Below are 24,338 nucleotides of genomic sequence, written 5' to 3'. Positions count from 1 at the left end.
TGTTCCTTTTCAGCCATTCTGATGTAGATGTGGTGCTGTGGTTGGGGTCATTGCTCGCTTGCATCACCGAGCTCTGGCTCAATCATCATATTTGATCCTAGAAGACTTTAGTACACAGAGGTCTCCATAGTTGACTCAGTGACTGCAAGCTGCCCAATCCTGCCTCTGTGAAGTCCAAATCATCATCCCTCCATCACTTGACTCGACTCCTTGTATGAGGAGTGATCAGTGCTATGGTTTTACCACATGTGATGCTGTGCATTATGGCCAAACAGCTCCACACTGGTCTCATCTGTCCTAAGGTCATTGTTCCAGAGGTCTTGTGATTTGTTCAGATGAAGCATCCAAAAAAAAGCCATATTTGCTTTATGTTTTTGTAGTCGTACTATTATAAACATTAACATTTCACACATTAACTGTAGAGTCTGAGATGTAACTCTTGGGTTTTATGCATTTTTTTCTGATAACGGTTTGTCCTTTGCTGAAGTCCGTCTATCTTGTATATAATCACAAGTGGGAAACTATAATGTTTCCCACTTGTGAATATTGAAATTGTATATTTGTATATTGTAATTATATTGTAATTGTAATTATAACTCTTCCCAGATTGCTAAGAACCAACAATTGCTCTTAGGCAGATCATTGCTGATGCATTGACACACACCTGAATGCCCCCGACCTGCTGAAACATCTGTCTTTGTAAAGGTGCTCACACTTTAGTCAAGTGCATTTGATTACTGGCTGCTGTTTAGCCTTGTAATTCCTCTGGGAGCAATAATCGTGTACATAGTTTTACACAACTGCGTAGAATCGTGTGAAAACGTGCTTTTTAAAGCAACCTTACACAAAAAGTAACAGGTCCAATTTAAAGGTGTTTCTGCGCTAAAATGTTAGAGAAGTGTCAAAGCAAATGTCACAGAAATCAGTCCAGTCACAATGATTTTGCTTTCAAAGAGGTTTATTGAAAGAAATATTTTTCAAATTTTATAAAGATCAACTATTTGATTATGCTATCACACAATCAGAACCTGGAGCATCACCGTTTCCCCTCCAACCTTTTGTCTTTGATATGAATCGTTAGCGCTTCGGACGACCCAGATTTTCCTAAAAAAGTTGGGTTTATGTGTAAAATGTAAATTTGCTGCAGTTCAGCACCTGGACTCTTACTGAAGAGCTGTGCAGTTGGAACACTTGGAGAACGTTTAGCATTGTCCTGGTGAATGTAGACAATGACAAAGGATGGCAGCAGGCCTCTAGAAACATTGTAACCAGGCTTTCTTTTTAAACCCAATCATGTGACTGGTTGCTCCTGTTCAGTATTTGATGTCATGTTTGTGGTTTCAATTCTGTTACATGTTACACATTTTCCCAATTTTGTAGAAATCGGGTTTCCAGAACTGCTTCTCTGGCGAGCTTAGCGTTACTATTTTATGGCTAAGCAGTATTCCATAGACTGCCAGAGTACACGAGATTAAAAAGTACTGGTTTTGATGGGACATGTCATGACTCAGTACTTCTAAGCAAAATGTGTTAAAGATATGCTATTGCTAAGAGGTTTCACCACGTCACACTTAAACAGCAAGATGTGGTCCAAAAATGCCTTTCATGTAGGTGTACTTTATTTAACTCCCCAGGCGAGACAGCCCGGAGACCAGACACGGGGAATCAAGTGCTTCAGGATATTTTGGAAACGGTCAACAGTTCTGCCCAGGACTGCCACACATGCATCACTCTGTTACAGTGGTTTGCAACCAAAGATACAAGTATACAATATAATCTTGTATCGTCTAAGATCACTATGTTTGCAGCTATTCAGTACCCCGCTCTTCCATGACCTGGAAGTAGTATGTATATATGTATTATATAAATAACGACTCTCCCGTTACCTGGAAGAATTCAGTGTTTCACTCTACACACAGTCTGCAAGCATACAGCAAAAATCCGCTGCTTCGCACATCAAACCTTCTCATTGCCGGATGATTTTTCAGTGCAGCATGCAAGTAAAAATGTGTACAATATTAAAAGTCTTTAGCTTCATCGCCCTCATCACCGTCGTCACATCCATTTTTACCATGGACAGCTCCTTGTTTTGTTTTTTTAAATAAGAAATTAGAGCAGTCTTTATTTGTTTTGTATATTTTCCTCTATAGTTTTCTGCATTTCAAAGCATGCCAAAGAAAGTTCGGTTTCTGCATAGTGCTGGCTATACAAGTGCCAAAGAGTTTGATTCCTTTACAAGTAATAGAAGGTGGTATTTACAGGCAGAATAGATCCAGTGTTGTGTAAACGGTACCAAACCCCCCCTCCCTCCTTCAAGTGCGCAAAATATCTACAAATAGCAAGTCTGTGAGAACTCATAGAAAGTAGAAGAGAGCTGAAAAAAGCTCAGCAGTATGGAAGAGCTGTTAAGGGGAGGCATGTGTATTAAGTGCGCAGGCAGTTCTTATCTTTGTGTGTGTGTGTGTCTAAATGCAAAGGGGAAGAAGCCCCCACAAGTCAAAAACTGCCCACAAACCAAAACATTCCCCCTTTTTTCTTGGAAAGTGCACCCTCTATTGTTATAATATGCAGTGTGCATACATAAATGCGTCCTCTAACACTAAGGTCTACCGTTACATACAAGGTCAGAGAAGAAGAGTCGACAACAACCACATTCTAATTTTGAGGTCATAGTTCTGAATGTAAAGATACAGTTCAGGCCACTAGGTGACTGTCATTGAACACTAACAGGAGACTCACTACAGGATGTGATGGCAATGGGAGCCCACTGCTGAAAGACACCACTGACTGCACTGTCAACGAAAGAAAGAAAGAAAGTCTTGTAAAGAAGCCAGGTCCACTGGGTCGAGAGTAGTTCTTTGTTTCCAACCTAAACCAAACAAAAGTGGTGATGGCAGTGAAATAAACCAGTAGTAAGAAGAGCTCAGCAGATTTGGTCAGTGTCACCTTAACAGCTTTAAACACCCGCGATGCTTTCACTCACGCTTCGACTATAGAATACTGAACAGAAACTAAACAGCATCAATCATCCTAACAAACCCATCACACCCTCGCCGATCTTTGTTTACAGTTACGCTCGATCCAGCTGCATTTCTGCACTTAACTCAAATGACGACAATCTTTTGGGAGTGAAAGAGCTGGATTAGAGTTTCCAATGTCGCCAGCGGTGGTTTGTTTACAGCACGGGCTTGCTTTGGTTCAAACTTAAAGTGCACACACACGGCCCAATCACCGCACAGACACCGACGGTTTCCACTAACGGGTGAGAGATACCGAACGTGGCCTCGACTGCAGGCAGGAGTTGATTGAGAATTTTTCAGTGTACAATAATGTTAATTAAATATGGATACATACTGAATAAATATCGATACAAAGTGAACAAAAGAATGACAGAACACAGAGAGCCGTTACATGCTGAAACAAAGTGAAAAATCCACAGACACATCATAATAGACCCACAGTGAAATACAATCTTCACACTTCTGCATTAAAGGGGAACTCTGCTGAAATGTGACCGCGTATCCAATTCGTTTCTTTCTGATTGGTTGGTTTTGAGTTTTTTGAGACACATTCCTGAGTCTTTATTCAACATCTGCACTGTTTAAAAATAATAATGATAATAAAGTGCTTTAACTTCAAATGGACGTGGTTAAGCTGCTACAAGTCTAAACTCTTTAAAGGACTATTGCACTTCAACAACAAGCTTGCCCTCTTCCTCCATTACAACTTTTGATTTTGTAGTACAGGAAAGGGTCTTTCCATGTAACTGCGTATAAGGGAAGACACATTTTGAAGACGTTATGGGTGTTTGTTTTCCTTCATCTTGAGAACTTAAAAAGACTGTGCAAAAGTGACCATTAATGCAGAAAAACAACCTGGTTTTTCCCCCAAATATAAAGGAGTATCAACGCGCATCCATCACCTTTTATGATTTTAAGAGCCCGTTCTCACTCCCGAGGCGTAACATGCCGACGTTTTGTCACGTCCCCCGGCGTTCCTGAGGAACGCGAAAGGAGACCTTCGGCGTTCTTATGGTACGCGGCGGGTTATGGCCGAAATCCAGTGCAATGACACTCCCGCGGTAATAGACGTTCCAGCCCTAAACCTAACCTTATCCCTAGCCTGAACCATAACCTTTTTCCTGACCTTAACCAGGACTGTAATGATGTTAAATAGCGTGTTTCTAAGTGATTTGAAGAAAAAGAGCGAACATGTGTAGATTGAGTCCATATGGTTCTCATTTTTCCGAGGTCGTCATTTAGGAACGTGGTGGGTAGCCGAAAACGTAATATGTTGACGATTTGTCACCTAGCGTAAAATGTTACGCTTTGGGAGTGAGAACGTGTTGGATTTTAAACATCTGTCTGCCCAGAGCTATCTGGGTGTCTCCAGGGTGTATCTCATATCCCTGGACTGGTGTTGTTCCTGTGTCATCACTGTAATGTTAGTCCAGGTTTGTTGGTTTGTTGGTGACAGTTTTTAAAATCATTAGCTAACTTCGTGGGGTAATGCTAGCTGAATACTCAGACGATGTCATTGGTCAGATGCAATGTTGATCGGACCAACATCATTGCCCCTCCCTGAGCCTGGTTCTGCTGGAGGTTACTTCCTGTTAAAAGGAAGTTTTTCCTTCCCACTGTCGCCAAAGTGCTTGCTCATAGGGGGTCATATGATTGTTGGGTTTTTCTCTGTACGTATTATTGTGGGGTCTACCTTATTTGGTGCGATTTGGTGCTGTATGATTCAAATTGAATTGAATGATAATGCAGGATGAACACCAACACGGGATATCAGATTGTCCACCTTTACTCTATATGACCAGTAACATCTTTTAGAGTGTATGCTTCATCTTCTATATCACGTTAGAAAAAGTGTTGCTGTTTACTCCTTCATAGATGTTCTCTTTTTGACACACAGTTTGTAAGCTCAGTGCATTCTCCTTAGGCCATTCACAGTAATTAACATCCCAGACTCATCCTCGTGACCTTACCGTTCTAGTTGTACGTGCTTCTGGACATCTGGATATGAATGATTTGGCAGTATCGGGCTTTCAGTCATTTCTGTGACGTGTTCTTTTTCTGGGATGCAATGACTGCACAACAAACATTGTGAAGAGTAGGAAATTTACCTTTTGTAGACATTCCTTTGAGCCATAAATGCAACAGACTGACTAACACAGTACAATGAGAGATTTCAAGAAGCTCGGTGTACATCTGAGAAAGAGTCAGAGAATCTCTTGGGGTCACTTAGTCCAGATCGGGGGACGATCGTGGCTCAAGAGTTGGGAGTTCGCCTTGCAATCGGAAGGTTGCCGGTTTGAGCCCCGGCTCGGACAGTCTCGGTCGTTGTGTCCTTGGGCAAGACACTTCACCTACCGCCTACTGGTGTTGGCCAGAAGGGCCGATGGCGCGATATGGCAGCCTCGCTTCTGTCAGTCTGCCCCAGGGCAGCTGTGGCTACAACTGTAGCTGCCTCCACCAGTGTGTGAATGGGTGGATGACTTGGTGTGTAAAACGCTTTGGGGTCTCTAGTGGGGACTAGTAAAAGCGCTATACAAATACAGGCCATGTACCATTTACTTCTAAAGAAGTGCGCTCTGCTTGAGGTCAGACTCAAACTTCTACGCTCAGCTAAGAGGAAACTGTAACATGCTCGAACATCACTGTCACTGTCTGTAACTAAGCGAGTTTGCAAGCAGAAAGACAAATTGTTGTCCAAGAAGGAAGACCTTCACCCTTCGCCCTTCACCATTAAACTTGGCGAAATTTACCAGAGGCTTGCTTGGAGAAACACCAAGAACACCACCAACTGTTGAGCATGGTGGTGGTAACATCAGTTGAAATGGTACATTGAACAGCGTAAATATTATAATGAAGGAAACAGACCATGTCACATTTTATCCACAACACCTCAAACCATCAGTTGAAAATTTGAATGTGACCAGGTGTTTCAACAGGGTAGTAACCTAAACATAAACTAAAGCAAGTGAGATAAACTTTTCCAAAGTGCTGCCCACAAACCAGTGGAAACTGGACCTTGCTTAAGAATGCAACCATTTTAGCTGGACTCTACTAATTCTTCATAGAAGAGTTGTCAGATTTATTTTGTGTTTCTACGTCCCAACTGACCTCGGGACTGGAAACACCACGATCCTCGATGACATTCACATCACTGTTGTGTGCGTCGACCTGATGCGTTAGCAGCACGGGGTTAGGGTTAATCAAAACTGCTTTAGAGTCCAGATACAGCTCTGTAGCTCTATTCCTACGCCAGGGAAAGAGTAGTCCAAAGAAACCTTTGAAAGCCCAGTATTGCCTTGAGATTCATGTCCATGATGAGCGTCGGTAAACTTAAAAGCACAACTGTACGTGTCTGTCTACAGTACGCGAAAGAAGCACTTATAAACAGAAGGAAATGCCATTATTCAGATGTCATTCAACTGGTTACTGATAACATTTTTACTGTTGCTTCGAACTGATGAAGTGCTGTGGATGGATATTTAAGATGAACGGCAGCGCCAACAGTTTGAAGCTACGCGTCTTCTTCCCTTGGTCGATAACTGCACTGCATGTAAGGTTAAATGGAACCAGACGCATCTTCTGATGCACCTGAACAGAGTCGATCCTGAATCAAATGACTGTCAAAGAGTACATTTCTAATGAGCTAGAACAAAACTGGTTTGTTTCTAAACGTATTGCATGCTGTGTTTCTAAACTTATCACATAGATGAAGCAGTGGTGTGATGAAGTAATTACAGCCTTTTCATACCTCTGCAAGAATCTGCATTCAAAGTTTGTGACAAGGATGAGATGTTGGGACCCCAAAGTGGGAGGTAACTGAAATAATGCTGTAAAATAACTGTGTCAGGTGCAGTTTCTCCTTCCTGTGTTCTCTGCAGCCGTAGATGTCAACATTGTAAAGGGTTTGTGCTATCAAGTCAAACACTAAACTGTCATTTGCCTGTTTAATGGAGGTGTTCACATCTTCTTTTCTTTCTAGACAAAAACTTGGAAATTAAAAACCAATGACCCTTGACAGTGCATGGATGCAAACGTACTAATCACCAGGCTCTAAAACAGAAAGACAAAAACAAGGACGAACGCACACACAAAAAGCTTTGGACCTGAACTCATCACACACGTAGATTAAATCACACTCGCTCCTGTCGTCTTGCCAGTGTTTGCATATTATACTGTACATAGAATAATGGCGCATTCGGCTGGTCGTTGTAAACTGGCAAACTTGTGTAATTACGGATCACATGACAAACGCTTATGTACACAGTAGAAGCTTTCTGGGTGCATGCTTAGGAGAAAAAGAAACCAATGAAATCTGAGGTAGCAAATTCAACCTACGATAAACTAGAATCACTCGACATGTTTTCCCTTTATGCACGAGCTTTGATGTGACGTTACACATCCAAGCGTTCCAGTATCCAGTCACTGCCGACTTCATTGTGTCAAAAATAATCCAACACAACTTTGCTGTAAGGTCACAACTCGTAGCTCGTGAAATTAGTAAGCTGTTTTTTGTGTGTTTTTTAATTTTTGGTGCACTGTTCTTGTGGAAAACTTGTAAGTTTGCCAGTTTACCTGTTTGCGACGCTGCCTAAGCGTGCCAAATGTTCTTCACTCCCTAGCAAATCTGTACAATGACAGGGCAGCTGATATGTTCATCAAGAAAATTCATGGCTTTTTACCCTCCAGTTCCCACCCCTGAGGTGCAAACCAGCCAATCCAGTGTGCTCTTGGGAAGTGTGGAACATCAGCTCCACCTCTTGGGTGTAGGACTTCAGGGGGAAGGAACCAATGACAGGACGAGACAGCAGGACTCCTGTTAGGCCAGCTAACACTACAATTTTGAGAGTTTATCGGAAGCGCCATGGACATATAGAATAGAATAATCATCGTATCAATAGGATTTTCAGTGCAAGACGTAAATGGCTACTTGTTTCGTCGTTCTGTTCAATGTTGTCTTCGATGGTACTCGTCAGTCATCCAACACTGGATACAGCAGTAAAGGGATTCTTCTACAAGTTAGCAGTCGTTTATATGTGAGTCTGAAAAAAGCGACATCCTAAGAAGGACGACTGAGAGGTCCAGACTATGTTCACTCAGTGTGTGGTTTTGGTTAAAGGTTGTACCATTGTGGGGCTCAGAAAGCTCCAAGTGTTTCCCGAGGAGAGGGTGGGACTTCAGACAGAGATAATGAAAGGCCTCAACCCCCTGCCTGCTTCACGTTCTCTGGGCAGTGAGTCCTTATTGAGAGGTTGACAGTGAAGATACAGTAGCTGGGTGCCCTAAAAGGCTAAGTGGCAGGTACAGTAGGTGTCTCCTGAAATCCAAAGTGCCACATGGAGCGGTGGAACCAAACTTAAAGAGTTGCTGAATGCAGCAGTCTCGTTTTCTGTGTCCCTGCCTTGAGCCCACTCTCCGTCCCCTCATCTTCTTTAGCTCCCCCCTGGGTCGGAGCTGTGTCTCTGTGGTGTCCGTGAGTCCAGGGGTGTCTGTGGTTCTTGGAGCGATAGCCTCCGTGGGGTTTCAGGATCCAGCGGTGAGATTCCTGTCGCAGCAGCTGTCCCAGCATCCATGCATACCCCTGATCCAAAATCTAACCCTGCTCCTAAGCTAGAAACTGCACCCTCCCCACTCCCTAACTCTAAACCTAAACCTGAACCTGAACCTGCCACTGCCACTGAAACGACTCCAGCTCCACCGACTAGTCCGAGATGCTGGCCTAGTCTGTCCAGTCCAGAAGGGGCGAGCTGGCTCTGGCTTGTGTTGATCAGAGACGTGTCCTGGGGCTGCAGAGAGTCAAGAGGTTTAGCTGGGAACTCCTCAAAGTCCTGGGAATGCAGGATCTGTAGGGAAAGAAGAGAGAGGTCAGTGGGATTGCAATTTGTTCTGTGCTTTTCAAGAACAGAAAAAACTTCCTACCTGTGCATGTTGCAAAAAACCCAAACGTGTGTTTTTGGCTGTGTTGATGTGTTAATATATATGTAAAATGTTTCATGATTGACATGATTGTGTTCAGATCTGCGGAGACAGGTTTGGGTTTGCTGTGTGGGATTACAAAACGTTACAAAACTATGACATCACAACAATGTGATTGGTCACTTGCAGTGTTGAACCTGGACCACCATTAATTATGATGATCCAGGCACAATATCAACACGGGGGCATCAGATCGTTTGGCTAAAGAGGCCGAATGATAGAATGATATAAATGCCTTGAACCTTCAACTGTTTCTTGTAAACACTCGTGCAGACAGCAGGAGAGGCTAATCAGGGGATAAAATGAACGACACTGTCACTACCCGATCTGTACCGGAAACCTGATCCGTACCCCGCATGCGCAAATCTTACGTCACTTCCTCTCTTTGCCAACATTGCGACATTCAATATATTTGAATGATACGGTTTGCGCCCAGTTAGCTCCTAGCATTTCTCAACAGCTCTGCCTCCTTTTCGACTACCGGGACATTTAAACAATGGATAATCCGTATACAAACAAATTCACGCTTTTCTCCTCAACAGAGAGCGTTCCCCGATTGAACAACAGCGCCGTAAAATAAGAAGAATGGCGCCTAATTACAGACTTAATTATATTGATTTAGCAATGTGTCACGTGAAGATTCAGCAGCCAGATGAAGTGTTTACTGGCAACTGACAGTGATAGCGGACACCATCATCACTATTCCAACAATCCTCTCCACACAGACAAGCATAAACATACTCGACTGTCACTAAATCAAATTTAACACACGTTTGTAATGAAGCTAATTCAGTTTACAATAGGGTTCATTCGCTCAGTCAGCAGGTGGCAGTATCCTCATACACTGGGGAGTAAACTGCCATTAAACGAACAGAAGAAGAAGAAAACCCCTGCACATGTGCGGTACAGATCGGGTAGACCCGATTTGTACGGTCCGACTTTGCACATGTGCAGTAAGGATCGGGAGTTCTGATCTGTAACTATCTTTTTATTTTTTGTTTTTGTCTACATTGTACTAAAATGCTTCATTATTGCAAACATTTTAAGAGATACTTATTATTCTTAACATCTTAACAGATACTCTGACCCATAACTATCGTAAAACGCTACGACCGGAAGTAGACACCTTTCGCGCATGCGGGGTACCGATCGGGTTTCCGGTACGGATCGGGTAGCGACAGACACGTTATAAGAAATGAAGAATGATTCCCACTCACTTGGACACATTGGTGTGTCACAGATGAGGTAACTGATTCAACTCCAAATATACAACATGTGCAAGATGCTAAATAAATAAATTAAGCATCTACTGAGAGACGAGCTTAAACGTCAAACATGTTACTGACAGATCAGCAGGGTAAGATTTGCCAGTACGTTTTTCACCTGTGACAGAGAGGCCAGTGTGTCTGTCTCGAGAGGTGTACCAGGAGGAAGCACTCCGTCTCCCGGACCGGGTCCTGGACCGGGACCTGGGTAGGGTGAGGCCTGAAAAGAAAACATCATCTTGTTAGTGAGCGTGAAGTGTAACCCACCACGACATAAGTCCCATACGCTGTGTGCGTTATTACCTGAGGTGGTGATGAAACAGCGCTGTAGGCTGGAGGTACCAGCGCCATCTGCCTCTGCAGCAGCTGCATGATCACGCCGATGTCCGTCGACATGCGACTCTCTAACCTTCACAGTGTATAAGAGATGATCTGCTGTTAAGAGTCTATCAAGTCCATTTTAAATTTGATCCATAATTGATGTCAATTTCAAAAAGACAGGAAGTTAGCAGTAAAAATAAACGGACCAGACTGCTGATTCGAGTCGTATCAAATGCACTTTTTGAAACTTTGTTTTGTTAACGGTGCATTTCTCTTAACATCCTGCTGTTAGTCTGTTAAAAGTAAAGTGATTCTTTTTCCCCACAGGAGTTTTCTTTTATCTTTTCAGCATAAAAGCGTCTTGGTGCACAGTCACACTGCAGATGTAGATAAATGTGTGCGTGACGCGTGCAGAAGTTTGCATCTCATCCTCTTTGTCCTATCTCAGGCTAATTAGGAGCCGGTCTGCTGCTATTTTAAACTCGGCAACACTTTTTGAGGTCTAACAGAGGTTTTCACATATGAGCAGAGTCCCCCCCACATGCACACCTTTACACGTCCTTTACAGCAGCGAGAGGAGAAGCTCTCCGTAGAGGCGTTAAAACGTTAAAAAAGAAAAAGCAACCCCGCTAGTTGTACCTGTTGAGCTGTTTCTGCAGCAGGTCCAGGCGTGTGTCCAGCTGGTTGCGTTGCTGGCGGCTCAAGCTGTGCAGTGGTGTGTTGAGGGGCGGAGGGGAGGCAAGGCTGCAGCTGGGAACCTCCTGGTACTGACCACTCCCCCGGCTCTCTCCCCAGAAACTAAAGATGTTGGACACACCTGAGAATGCGCCTATATGAGGGTGGAGAGGGGAGGAGTGGGCGTGTATGTGAGTGTGCAAAGCAGCGGGAAAGGATGAGTGTGTCTCTGTCGTACCATACCTGACAGGGCGTTGCAGGTGTTCCCAGGCTTGGGGTCTCCATCACCCTCGGTGTTCTCGGTAAAGGGCGGGACTTGCTTGTGTGGATTCTCTTGCATTGCAGACGGAGGGGCGAGACCAGTCACTACTGACTCCTCCCCCTATAAGAGGAGCAGGACCAGAACATCCACATCAGTTTCTACAGCGCCATTCTGTATAATAGTCACAGTGGCGGCGTGGAGTCGTACCTCGTCACCACTGGAATGTGAGGACACTGAGCTTCGATGCGCCCCCCATGGTCTCTTAGACGCCTCCTCTTGTTTTTGATTGTGGGCCGTCTCCCGCTGTCTTCGCCTCACAGACTTATGGGACTTTTTTATTTCTCCAGCATCTGCATCATCTGGACAGATGCACAGATGGATAAAAAGGAGAAGATGGTCAGTCCAGCTGGATTAGAGGTAAGATTAATATAGCATTTCTTTGACCATTCAAGCAGATAAAATAATTCAATCTGATCTATAAAGTGCCAATTCACAACAGCAGTCAACTCAGGGCACTTTTATTATCAGGTAAAGATCTTACATAGTGGAGAGAAAACCCAACAATCAGACTGTGCTCTATGGGCAGCGCTTGGTGACAGTAGGAAGGAAAAACTCCCTTTTAACAGGAAGAAACCTCCGGCAGAGCCAGGCTCATGGACAGCCCAGTGGGAAAAGACAAGAGAGACAGAAAGAAACAGATACTGTGGGAGAGAGGAGACAAACGTTAATGATGTGTAACACCAGGGGAGCGAAAAGGACCTATAACAGAATGAGTAAGGGTGCTTCTGGAACCAAACTGGGAGCTGATTCCAGAGGAGCCTCCCATTCTACTTTTAGAAACTCTGTTATTATAACGTGGTACACTATGGGGTCTTTAATGTATGGTTATTCAAAATTTCTATGTGTGTAAATAATCAGGCCCCATCTTATCTTAATGACCTTGTAGTACCATATCACCCTATTAGAGCACTTCGCTCCCGCTCTGCAGGCCTACTTGTTGTTCCTAGAGTATTTAAAAGTAGAATGGGAGGGAGAGCCTTCAGTTTTCAGGCCCCTCTTCTGTGGAACCAGCTTCCAGTTTGGATTCAGGAGACAGACACTATCTCTACTTTTAAGATTAGGCTTCAAACTTTCCTTTTTGCTAAAGCATATAGTTAGGGCTGGACCAGGTGACCCTGAATCCTCCCTTAGTTATGCTGCAATAGACGTAGGCTGCCGGGGGATTCCCATGATGCATTGAGTTTTTCCTTTCCAGTCACCTTTCTTGCTCTCTATGTATTAACAGACCTCTCTGCATTGAATCATATCTGTTATTAATCTCTGTCTCTCTTCCACAGCATGTCTTTATCCTGTCTTCCTTCTCTCACCCCAACCAATCACAGCAGATGGCCCCGCCCCTCCCTGAGCCTGGTTCTGCTGGAGGTTTCTTCCTGTTAAAAGGGAGTTTTTCCTTCCCACTGTCGCCAAAGTGCTGCTCATAGGGGGTCATATGATTGTTGGGTTTTTCTCTGTATCTATGAAGCGCCTTGAGGCGAGTTTTGTTGTGATTTGGCGCTATATAAATAAAATTGAATTGAATTGAAACTGACAATAAGGAATGTGTCATGGTCCGCGGCCCGGTGTCCGAGGAGCTGATGGGATGCCCACGCCCACCGGTGTGGCTGTTAACTCCACACCTGCATCCCATCTCAGGCGATTATCAGGTGCACTATTTGATCCAGCCCAGCCAGCTGCTCCACGCCAGGCCGTTAGTCGTCTCACAGCGGTAACGTACACCCACGGGAAGGCGGCTGTGAAAACCCTCATTTACCTGAGCAAACGCTAATCTTTTCCTTTGCGCTCAGGTAACAGCTCGGCGTGTTTTTGAGCCACCTGCCTTTTGGATGGAGTTTGGATCGCCTCCGGTACCGATCACCTCACCCTCACCCCTCCCTCCGGCTCCCACGGCCCCGCTTTGACTGTAAGACTCTTACTCTCCCCCACGTATGCTGCTACTCCTCCCCCGGTCCCTTGGTTTTTCTAGTTTCTCGCGTGTTTTCCTTTGACCCTTCCGGGACACCTTTGGTTGAAATTAAGTTTATTTTTCGTACTCCTGTGCGTGTTTGCGTCTCTGCTTCTGGGTCCAGCTTGTGTACTGAACTTCGGTTCATGACAGAATGTTATAAATGCATTAACTAGCTTTTCAATGTCACTTTGAGACAGCATGTTTCTATTTTAGAGCTATTACACACATAAAAGAAAGCAGTCCTGTGTGTTAAAGGACACATCCTGGTTAAAAATAACTCCAAGATTTCTGGCTGTGTTACTGGAGTCATGCTAATGTCATGATCTAATTAAGCACATGAGATTTTTAGAGTCAGCTACAATCATCTCAGCTTTGTCTGAATTTAAAGGAGAAAACGACCTGTCACCCAGGCGCTTGCACATTTACAACATGCCTGTAGTTTATCTAACTGCTTTGTGTAACCAGGGTTCATAAACAGGAAAACTGGCTCCTAATAATAATGATGTCCAAGGGAGGCATGTACAGAATAACACAGTAAAAATTCAGCAGAGTAACGGTGAAACACTGACTGATGAGACCCAGGGAGGACGGGTTACCTTTTTCTGTGCGTCTTCTGAATGATAGTTTACGTCTCCTTAACTTGTTGAACCCCCCGGAGTTGGAGTCGTCACTGCTGGGAGAACCTGGGATCATGTTAGTCTGAAATATAAAACAGCGTTCATCACTTAACTTCTGAGGAGAAGTGGAATGTGATTTGTAAAATCAATATCGGTGATGGATGGAAGAAAGATACCATCATACCTGCAGCCAGACACAACACCACACTGTAGCTTATTAGCTCAGAGTCTTGAAAAAATGCTGTGTTATTAATAGACTTATTTCCTGAGTCGCATCAATATGCAGTGTGTGTGCACGCGTGTGTTCTCTACTCTATTTCCTTTCTCAGCAGGCACCGAGGGCGTGCCAACGCTGCGGCTTTCACGGCAGCAAAAGGAGAAACGTGGCTGCAAATCCAAAGCAGCTTGTCGACAAAGCAAAGACACACCGTGCAGAATGATTTCACTCACAACCAGAACAAGCCCGGGGACGTAAAGGCTGTTTTTACCCAGGCTCTGCCTGAGTACGAGCAACAATGAGACAGACAACATCAGGTAGCTGCAGCTACCCATCCCTTTCTTAACCGCTTGTCCAGCAGTCATAGTGTTCACACCCTGAACAGGTCACCAGTCCACCGGTCATACTCCTACAGCACCTCTGCTCAAACATCCACTGACAGTCTGATGCGTATAGCAACAAAATAACCAGCTCCTGTTGTCTGCTGTGGACGGTAAAGACAGAAAAACAAATGCTTCTTCCTGTGAATGAAGCTCAAAGTTCTGCACATCTTGTTGGATTTTCTCATTTTTGTTTTACAAAATGATAATAATAAGAATAATAAAAAAGTAGGACTTATGTTAGGCATTAATAACAGTCTGAAACACTTGGGCAGGTTTTGTCAGGATCTGGAGACTCGACTGGAAAGTTCCATCAGGTAGTGATGTGTCCTGTGTGTCAAAGCGTCGAATCGTGTGTCGGGTAATCTCGGGGGCGTTTCTGTGAAGCGCGTATCGAGGCTTGCTTTGATTACGTATGCAGTGACGTTCGAGGCCTCGCGGGCAGTCCGTACCACGTGACTGATTCAGGGACTGGTTCACCGGTTCGCGCCAGATTCTAAATAAAATGGGCAGAAAAACACAGCTGATTTCCCGTCACACTGTGTTGTGGAATTGGATTACGTACGTGTTACATAGTTACTTGAGCATTTCTTCTTCGATGGAACCAGGAAGGAAGAGATTTTTGTTTTGTTTTATCTCTCCTAATAAAGTATGCACACAGTAATAAATATCACAAATGATCAGTGTTGGGACTAACGCGTTATTAAGTAACGCGTTACAGTAACTACGTTATTATTGTGGTAACGAGCACGGTAACTAGTTATTATGCCAAAATCAGGAACGCGTTAGTCGTTACTGGGATTTAGATAGGGTCGTTACTCGTTACTTTGTGTGGTGGCTATCGCGGAGCTTCCACCACAGATTCTGTAACATTAGCAAGTGTTGGAGGCAGCAGGTGGATGAGGGAAAGGGGACGCAGAAGGAAAAGAGACCCGAGGCGGCTGCTGGTCCAAGTGTGAACTGAACTTCAGGTAAGAAGTTGTGACCTGCAGGCTATCTGGGTCAGATATAAACCAAGTTTAGGTGGAGTTTATTTTTGTTATTCTGACTTTTTCCGTACTGCGTACTAGCTAGCATGACGGAGTTTCTATACAGCTGGGTGGGTGCTATGAAGTTAATGATGTTGAACTTTATTTTGTTTGTTGCCAACTGTCCCGTCTGGTATTCAGAGAAAATATTACGCGTTTCTTATTGAGGCGAAAAGGAACAGTTTGTCCCCTAATTCAGCTACAATGAAAAAGGCACAAAGCTGGAGTTATTCTGTCGTTACGCTGCACAGCTGCCTCTTCTTCTTTCATTCTCCCCCCTCCCTCTCCCGTTTCTACTTCAATCATGAAACTGATCAATGATCAGCTGATCGGCTCTCTTGTTTGTTTATCGCCCACTTTGCGCCAGAAAGAGGAAACCAGCCGATGTCGCGCTAAACAACAGCAGCACGTTTAAGCTTGATCAGCTGTTGTTAGAATTGATTTAATATTAATTTCTAGTATCAGCTGATGTTTGCTGGAGCCACAGCTGCAAAGCTGCTGGTCATGATGTCGGTTTGGTTATCTGGTGAGAGGGAAACATGAAACCAGGAGATGTCCTTACTGAATCATCAGAGCTGAACAGGTGATGGAGAAACAGGTTTACCTTTTAGGTGACATGAATGAGTTGAAGGTAAGTTATGAACTGTTTCTGAGAGACAGATAACCCCAGGATCCTTTTTTAGGTAGCTGACAGCTGGTAACTGTGCAGGGGCGGGTCTAGCAAAGTTTTGCCAGGGGGGGCAGGGGGGGCATTAACAGGGAGAGGTGGGCACAAAGAAATACTTTTCTTTCTTATTCTCATTTAAAATGTCTAGCTTTTAAAAAATAATTATCTCAATCTTACAACAAACGATTGATGCATATATACCATCAAAACAGTGTACATCACTGTCACAACAGCGTTTGTTTTCATTCAAAGGCTTTATGATTTTTCCTATAATGGCCGGTCTCTAGTCAAAATGCCCGGGACAATTTTTTGTCCCCGTCCAGCCCTGTATGCAGCTCATCTGCAGTTTGGTGTTACCTACATCTTCCTATTCAGAAGGCAGAATTTCCGAGTTACAGTACAGTAAGTTGAGTACAATCAAAGCATCACGACTGCAGTTTTTGTGTTGGATGTAAAAGGCGCACATGACGCTGTGACGTAGGCTAGAATCATGGCAGCGGTCAATGACGGTCCAGGCGTGAGATTTCTCTCGTGGAAATATGCGCATTATCTTTTCCTTTCTATTGGTAGGTGGCACAGTGCACTTGTGGCAAGTAAGCAAGCTAGAAGACTGGCAAAGTTATGGAAGCAACACATTAACAAGAGAATTCTGAGTAAAACCAAAGTTACTTTCCCTAGTAACTAGTTACTTTGAAAGTAACGAGTAACTTGAAGTAACTGAGTTACTTTTGATAAAAGTAACTAGTAATGTAACTAAGTTACTATTTTAAAGTAACTTACCCAACACTGCAAATGATAAGCACCATAATATAAATAAACAACACTACAGATCCTATAATCTGATTTCTGTCTTTTAGTTTATTAAAAAGTGAAGCACCAAATACTAGTTTGTGTCATTATCCAGATGTACATAAGCGTGATTACACAGGAACTAGGAGCGGGTTTTGATTATCGATTAAAATCAATTCTAGCTTGGATAACGTGATATCGATTCATTAAAATCCTGAATTGATTTTTAATATAAATAGTACTACATTTCAACCACCACCAAACAGCTAAAACAGTAAATGAGAGCAGGTACACCGATTCTGCACAAAGACGTAAACACTAAGCGCTGACGCATCACAATCAGTGAGATGTCGCCTTTCTCACCAGACAGCACGGACACGGTCGGGGCTGAAAGCCGACAGCTCACTGATTCTAATCTAAGGCATCTTCTGTGATGCTTACACATTAGATAAAGTCTCGAAAGTGTCAGCTTTCTTTTTATAGTTATAAAAATATGCAAATGTACTGATCTATGATCTGAATTATACTATTGACTGACTGTCTGAGGCTAACAGTTACACAAACATACCAAAACTGTCCTGATAGTTTCCACTTTCTCTTTTGTATCACACATACTGAGACAATATTCGGGATAAATAACCAAGAAAACAATTTATTTATTCAGTTTAGAGGTTTACACATCATTATAATCACAGAGCGCGCTTCACTTGAATTGTCCACTTGATGGCGCAGTAGAGCAAATGAATCATCACAATGCTTCGAACCATGAGTCGACCATTTGGGTGGAAAGCTTCAGTTCATCATGAGGCTTCATCTCACCATCACTACCATCAGGCACCTGAGTTCCTTGGTCTCCACCCCTGGGCGGAGCCATCATCCCTCCTGCAGTCCTGCACACCTGAGACTGATTCAGGGCAATCAGGTTGAGGATTTAAGGCCCCCTCAGACTCTCCTTCACCGCCAGTTCGTCAACGACCTCACGTTGGTATTGACTCTACGTTGCCCTCACCCTCAAGCTCAGCTCTCCGTGGATCATCTTCATATTCAGGAAAAAATACAAGGACCCTCACCTGCCTGCCCTCCAGCCTCACTCACCACCTTGGACACAGCGGAGCTCAGGTCTGCCAGCCTCTCCACGACTCCCCTGGACTATCGCTGCCTCTCCCTCAAAGCGAGCTTCACGCCGGTCACCAGTAAGCGCTATCAGTCAGTTTCACCTCTGCTTGGATACCCTGCACCTGCCGCCTTCTTAACCCTGTTCTCTTTTCTTCCCAGACGCAACCTGCTAGACCCCCGTTCACCCCCGCTGTCACACGGTTACATCATTAGCGACACCCTGCCACATATTCACTTGTTGACTAAATAATAAACTCTGCAAAACGTTGAGCCGTCTCTGTTGTGGTTATCTGCAATCGAGTCCGATCTAGCTATCGGCCCGTGGCCGTTGTGACAGGTTTCATTTCACAGTCATAGTTGTCAATACAAAAACAGAATTTTGAAAATAAACTTTGGATTCACTGATATTATTTATGTGTTTCGATTATGAACCGAGCCACTCTTATGAGACTTTATTGGCGTCTGCTGTGGGAGGAGTTTGAAACTCACGTCTCTGAGGTTGAAGGTGATTTCCAGGTTGTTCCAGAAGTGATCTCCAAACTCAGGATACATGTCCAGCACCTCCTGAACATCTTCTCTCAAAATCTTATGAAGGTCGCAGTATGTTAGAGCCCTCACATCAGCGTTGGATTTACCGGGTCGGTGATACAGGTTGATGGGCTCGCCGAAGATGTCGTTCTTCCCTGCGAAGGGAGGAAAGAATAGAAAAGCACGTATTTGATTGTTGATCTTATACAAGCAGTCAACAAAGCAATATTGTGATGCATCAGGTGGAGCTGTAAGAACCTTTTATTGGACTTAAATGTCAGCTGTGTGAATCACATTTTAAATCTCAGTGAATATAGCAAATAAAGTTTGTTGTTTCCAAAGCAGAAACATCTGTTCTAATTTGGTTACAATGTATCTGTTTACAAATGAGTGCATGAAGTTAACTGATTGTTTTTATAGGGTAAGAAATAAAGATGTGTGATGCCTGCACACTCCACAAGCAGTGTCTTGTTGCAGGGAGCTACAGCTTGTGTCATGTATGTGGAGCAGGCGACACCAGTGCTGCTGTTACCAGTAGATGGCAGAACCAGCTCATGCTTATGTGGCTGTGTTAGGCAAGCTTCAGGAAACAGAAACTCCTGTGCACTGTGTTGTCTCGCACAGTAAATACTGCAGTTTTTATAGATTGAAGGGGGAAAAGTTTTCTCTTAAAAACTCTTGTTTTATCAAGTCACCTGTGACCTCACAGTTACCAAGGAGACACATCATCATATACACTCTCCAGCCGTTTTGTTAAGTACACTTGTTCATTAACGCAAACATCTAATCTGACAGTCACATGGTAGCAGTGATCAAGACGACTTGCTGAGGTTTTAACCGAGCATCAGCACGTGACAACCAATGTTCGCTCTAATGTTTCACGTGTCTGAACACACAAACTCTCTGAGCGTCCCTTGGACCACTGTGAGCGACAGCAGACGTGTGCACTGTGGTCACGCCAGCATCGAATCCATCCAAGTTACATGGTTTATTAAAGTAATCAAATTACAGCATTTATGTTAGACTACTTTTAATTAACTGCTTTAGCCCACTTACAATGAAAATGTAAAAAAATCTTGTTCATGACCTGTGTAGTATGTTATCACTATTGGAAGTAAAAATAACTTGAACTCCTATTTTGAAAACAAAACTTTCTTTCTTTTTTTTTTTATAAAGCTCTGACTGTATTATGAGTCTGTGGTCTGGGAGAGAGTCTGTAACTCTCTGTCTGCAAAATATATTATATAATGACCAATGTTGGGCAATTAATTATTTAGTTACTTCTTCAAAAAAGTAACTGAGTTATGCAAACAACAAAGTTTTTTGCAGCTGTTTTTTTTAAATGCAGCCAAGGCGTTTTTAAACAAACATTTCAAACTATTTACAGAACAATCAGCTGTTCTGCATCAAATCTGATGCCACACAAATTATTTGTGCCACTCCCAAAAATTATTTCTGTCACTATGAGATGAAGGAGAACAACAGCCTGATACCTGCAGACCTGACAACAGCAGATGTGTCACTGCTGTAACACCTGTAACACTCAGCAGTCGCCTCATTGTTCTGACACACAACAAAACTATTGACTACACTACACACTGACTACACACTGACTACACACTAACTACACACTAACTACACACTGACTACACACTGACTACACACTAACTACACACTGACTACACACTGACTACACACTGACTACACACTAACTACACACTAACTACACACTGACTACACACTGACTACACACTGACTACACACTGACTACACACTGACTACACACTAACTACACACTAACTACACACTGACTACACACTGACTACACACTGACTACACACTGACTACACACTGACTACACACTGACTACACACTGACTACACACTGACTACACACTGACTACACACTAACTACACACTGACTACACACTAACTACACACTAACTACACACTGACTACACACTGACTACACACTAACTACACACTGACTACACACTAACTACACACTAACTACACACTAACTACACACTGACTACACACTGACTACACACTGACTACACACTAACTACACACTGACTACACACTAACTACACACTAACTACACACTGACTACACACTGACTACACACTGACTACACACTGACTACACACTAACTACACACTGACTACACACTGACTACACACTAACTACACACTAACTACACACTGACTACACACTGACTACACACTGACTACACACTGACTACACACTGACTACACACTGACTACACACTAACTACACACTGACTACACACTGACTACACACTGACTACACACTAACTACACACTAACTACACACTGACTACACACTGACTACACACTGACTACACACTAACTACACACTAACTACACACTGACTACACACTGACTACACACTGACTACACACTGACTACACACTAACTACACACTGACTACACACTGACTACACACTAACTACACACTAACTACACACTGACTACACACTAACTACACACTGACTACACACTGACTACACACTGACTACACACTAACTACACACTGACTACACACTAACTACACACTGACTACACACTAACTACACACTGACTACACACTGACTACACACTGACTACACACTGACTACACACTGACTACACACTGACTACACACTAACTACACACTGACTACACACTGACTACACACTGACTACACACTAACTACACACTAACTACACACTGACTACACACTGACTACACACTGACTACACACTAACTACACACTAACTACACACTGACTACACACTGACTACACACTGACTACACACTAACTACACACTGACTACACACTGACTACACACTAACTACACACTAACTACACACTGACTACACACTAACTACACACTGACTACACACTGACTACACACTGACTACACACTAACTACACACTGACTACACACTGACTACACACTAACTACACACTGACTACACACTAACTACACACTGACTACACACTGACTACACACTAACTACACACTAACTACACACTGACTACACACTAACTACACACTGACTACACACTGACTACACACTAACTACACACTAACTACACACTGACTACACACTAACTACACACTGACTACACACTGACTACACACTAACTACACACTGACTACACACTGACTACACACTGACTACACACTGACTACACACTGACTACACACTGACTACACACTAACTACACACTAACTACACACTGACTACACACTGACTACACACTAACTACACACTGACTACACACTGACTACACACTGACTACACACTGACTACACACTAACTACACACTAACTACACACTGACTACACACTAACTACACACTAACTACACACTGACTACACACTAACTACACACTGACTACACACTAACTACACACTGACTACACACTGACTACACACTGACTACACACTGACTACACACTGACTACACACTAACTACACACTAACTACACACTGACTACACACTGACTACACACTAACTACACACTGACTACACACTGACTACACACTAACTACACACTAACTACACACTGACTACACACTGACTACACACTAACTACACACTGACTACACACTGACTACACACTGACTACACACTAACTACACACTGACTACACACTGACTACACACTAACTACACACTGACTACACACTAACCACACACTGACTACACACTAACTACACACTAACTACACACTGACTACACACTAACTACACACTGACTACACACTGACTACACACTGACTACACACTAACTACACACTAACTACACAAGATTTGTGCTAAACGCAAATCTCTCACATCTCAAACACGCCGTCACTCCTAAAACGTCCCCCCGTTTCTTAACAACTAAATGCCACGTTGCCATATCATTTTTTGATTGGTCGACATGGTACTTATTTTTTGGACGAATAGGAAAGGTGGGGGGTGGAGTTTGTTGTTGCTCACAGGCTTTCGAGCGTTTTCCTTATAAAACGCCGTTTTTACCGTTTCTTCCTGCAGTAAATATAAACAACGACAGTATTCAGGAAGAAAAACAAACATTGCAGATATTTTATCATAACTCTGGTTTTACGTGGCCGATCAACACAATTTAAAAACTGGTATAAAGTCCACACTTTTTCCGTCAGTTGTTCGTCTGTCCTGCTCACATCTCCAATGGTTGTACACGTTGTCATTAACGTGGCTTCGCTCCACATCAGCCGCTTTGCTAAAACACCGGTGTCTGCATATAAAGACGCTGTCATAGCCTGTCAATGTTGATTAGCTGCGTAAATACGAATGTGAATCACATCATTGGCTGGGCTACGGGATAAGGTGGCATCATTGTAATCCCATACGGGAGCAGCCAGTCACTCACTGACTAACACTGCAGAACAGGATTGTTAAATATTAATTTTAATTTCAATTCAGGTTAGATTTCTTTTGTGCACAGAGACGTGCCAGCAGAGGGAACATTGGTGACAACATGGTTGTTGGTGGGCCAGTATTTCTGCTGCCATTTCCCCCCAACAGAGAGAACATTTCCAGCGATTGGATGTCGTCTGGGTGAGTCAGAGGAGCATCTCTGAAAGCACACCATGAAGCAGAAGAGGGCAGAAGGGCTGCAGCAGCAGAAGACCACACAGGTGTCGCTCCTGTCGACTAAGAAGAGCAAACTGAAGACACACTTTACTCTTTACATGCTCCCCAAAATTGGACATTTGAAGGTTGGAAAAACGAAGCCTGGTCTGATGAGTCTTGATTTCTGCTGAGACGCCCTTTGGCATGAACAACATGAAAACATGGATCCGTAGTATCCGGATCTGGGTAGTTCATGGTGATAATAAACATTGTGCTATCGCTGTTGTCACGCTGCCTCTCTACAAATGTCAGTGAAGCATGAATATCCTCATTAAATTACCCAAGATGGCGACCACCACGTCTCCTCTCAGTATCTCTATGGATCCTCTGGATATGAAGTAGAGGGCGGTCAGGACGTCGCCAGCGTGGACCAGCGTATCACCCGGGGGCGCGTGGGTAGTCTTGAACTTCATGGCCAGCGCTCTGAGGCAGCCCTTCGTGGAGCCTTTGAAAGCCTTGCAGTTCTGCAGCAACGTCCGGTTAAGGTGGAGGCAGATATCAGCCTGGAGACACTCAGGGAAACCTTTCAGCACCTGGGGAGGAGAAGCAGGGAGACACGAGGAAAATAAAGAGGTGAATGAACGTAGACGGTAAAAAGATGCAAAATAAAGAGCGAAAGGAAGGTAAAGTAGAAGGAGGACGAAAGGAGAAGGCAAGAGAAGAAGAGAGGTGGGAGGAAGGACGAGCACGAGGTTATGATAGACGCTATTAGCAGCGACTGAATGATGTGTCAAGTTCAGAACATAAAGCAAATGTCACGTAAATGTCACAGATTATGGAATAAAAAGAGGAGCCTTTACTGTCT

At 43.6% G+C, this 24,338-nt stretch overlaps 2 protein-coding genes across 4 annotated transcripts in view; one reads left to right on the top strand and one right to left on the bottom strand.

The window, feature by feature from the left end:
* Positions 1–940: 940 nt before the first annotated feature.
* The window catches only part of kcnh2b (potassium voltage-gated channel, subfamily H (eag-related), member 2b), a 299,962-nt gene continuing 276,564 nt past the window's right edge, over positions 941–24,338 (bottom strand). For all 3 annotated transcript variants that reach the window (XM_085172651.1, XM_085172652.1, XM_085172653.1), the window contains 9 exons: positions 23,814–24,066; positions 18,825–19,018; positions 14,118–14,220; positions 11,724–11,875; positions 11,498–11,636; positions 11,219–11,408; positions 10,562–10,667; positions 10,377–10,478; positions 941–8,860 (listed from right to left, as the gene is read on the bottom strand). In XM_085172651.1, coding sequence (XP_085028777.1) covers positions 8,450–8,860; positions 10,377–10,478; positions 10,562–10,667; positions 11,219–11,408; positions 11,498–11,636; positions 11,724–11,875; positions 14,118–14,220; positions 18,825–19,018; positions 23,814–24,066 — 1,650 coding nt within the window. In that variant the 3' untranslated portion in view covers positions 941–8,449. The remainder of the gene's footprint in view (positions 8,861–10,376; positions 10,479–10,561; positions 10,668–11,218; positions 11,409–11,497; positions 11,637–11,723; positions 11,876–14,117; positions 14,221–18,824; positions 19,019–23,813; positions 24,067–24,338) is intronic.
* On the top strand, positions 17,397–18,830 carry LOC146510781 (uncharacterized). Its single transcript, XM_085172724.1, has 2 exons — positions 17,397–18,412; positions 18,495–18,830. Exons 1-2 carry the CDS (start codon positions 18,022–18,024, stop codon positions 18,506–18,508), a joined length of 405 nt encoding a protein of 134 aa, XP_085028850.1. The 5' UTR covers positions 17,397–18,021; the 3' UTR covers positions 18,509–18,830.

This window comes from Neolamprologus multifasciatus, chromosome 9 (genome assembly GCF_963576455.1).
Source record: "Neolamprologus multifasciatus chromosome 9, fNeoMul1.2, whole genome shotgun sequence".
In the NCBI taxonomy this organism is placed as follows: Eukaryota; Metazoa; Chordata; class Actinopteri; order Cichliformes; family Cichlidae; genus Neolamprologus; species Neolamprologus multifasciatus.
Note: the sequence above shows the minus strand (reverse complement) of the source record. Positions and strands in the feature narration are given on the sequence as shown.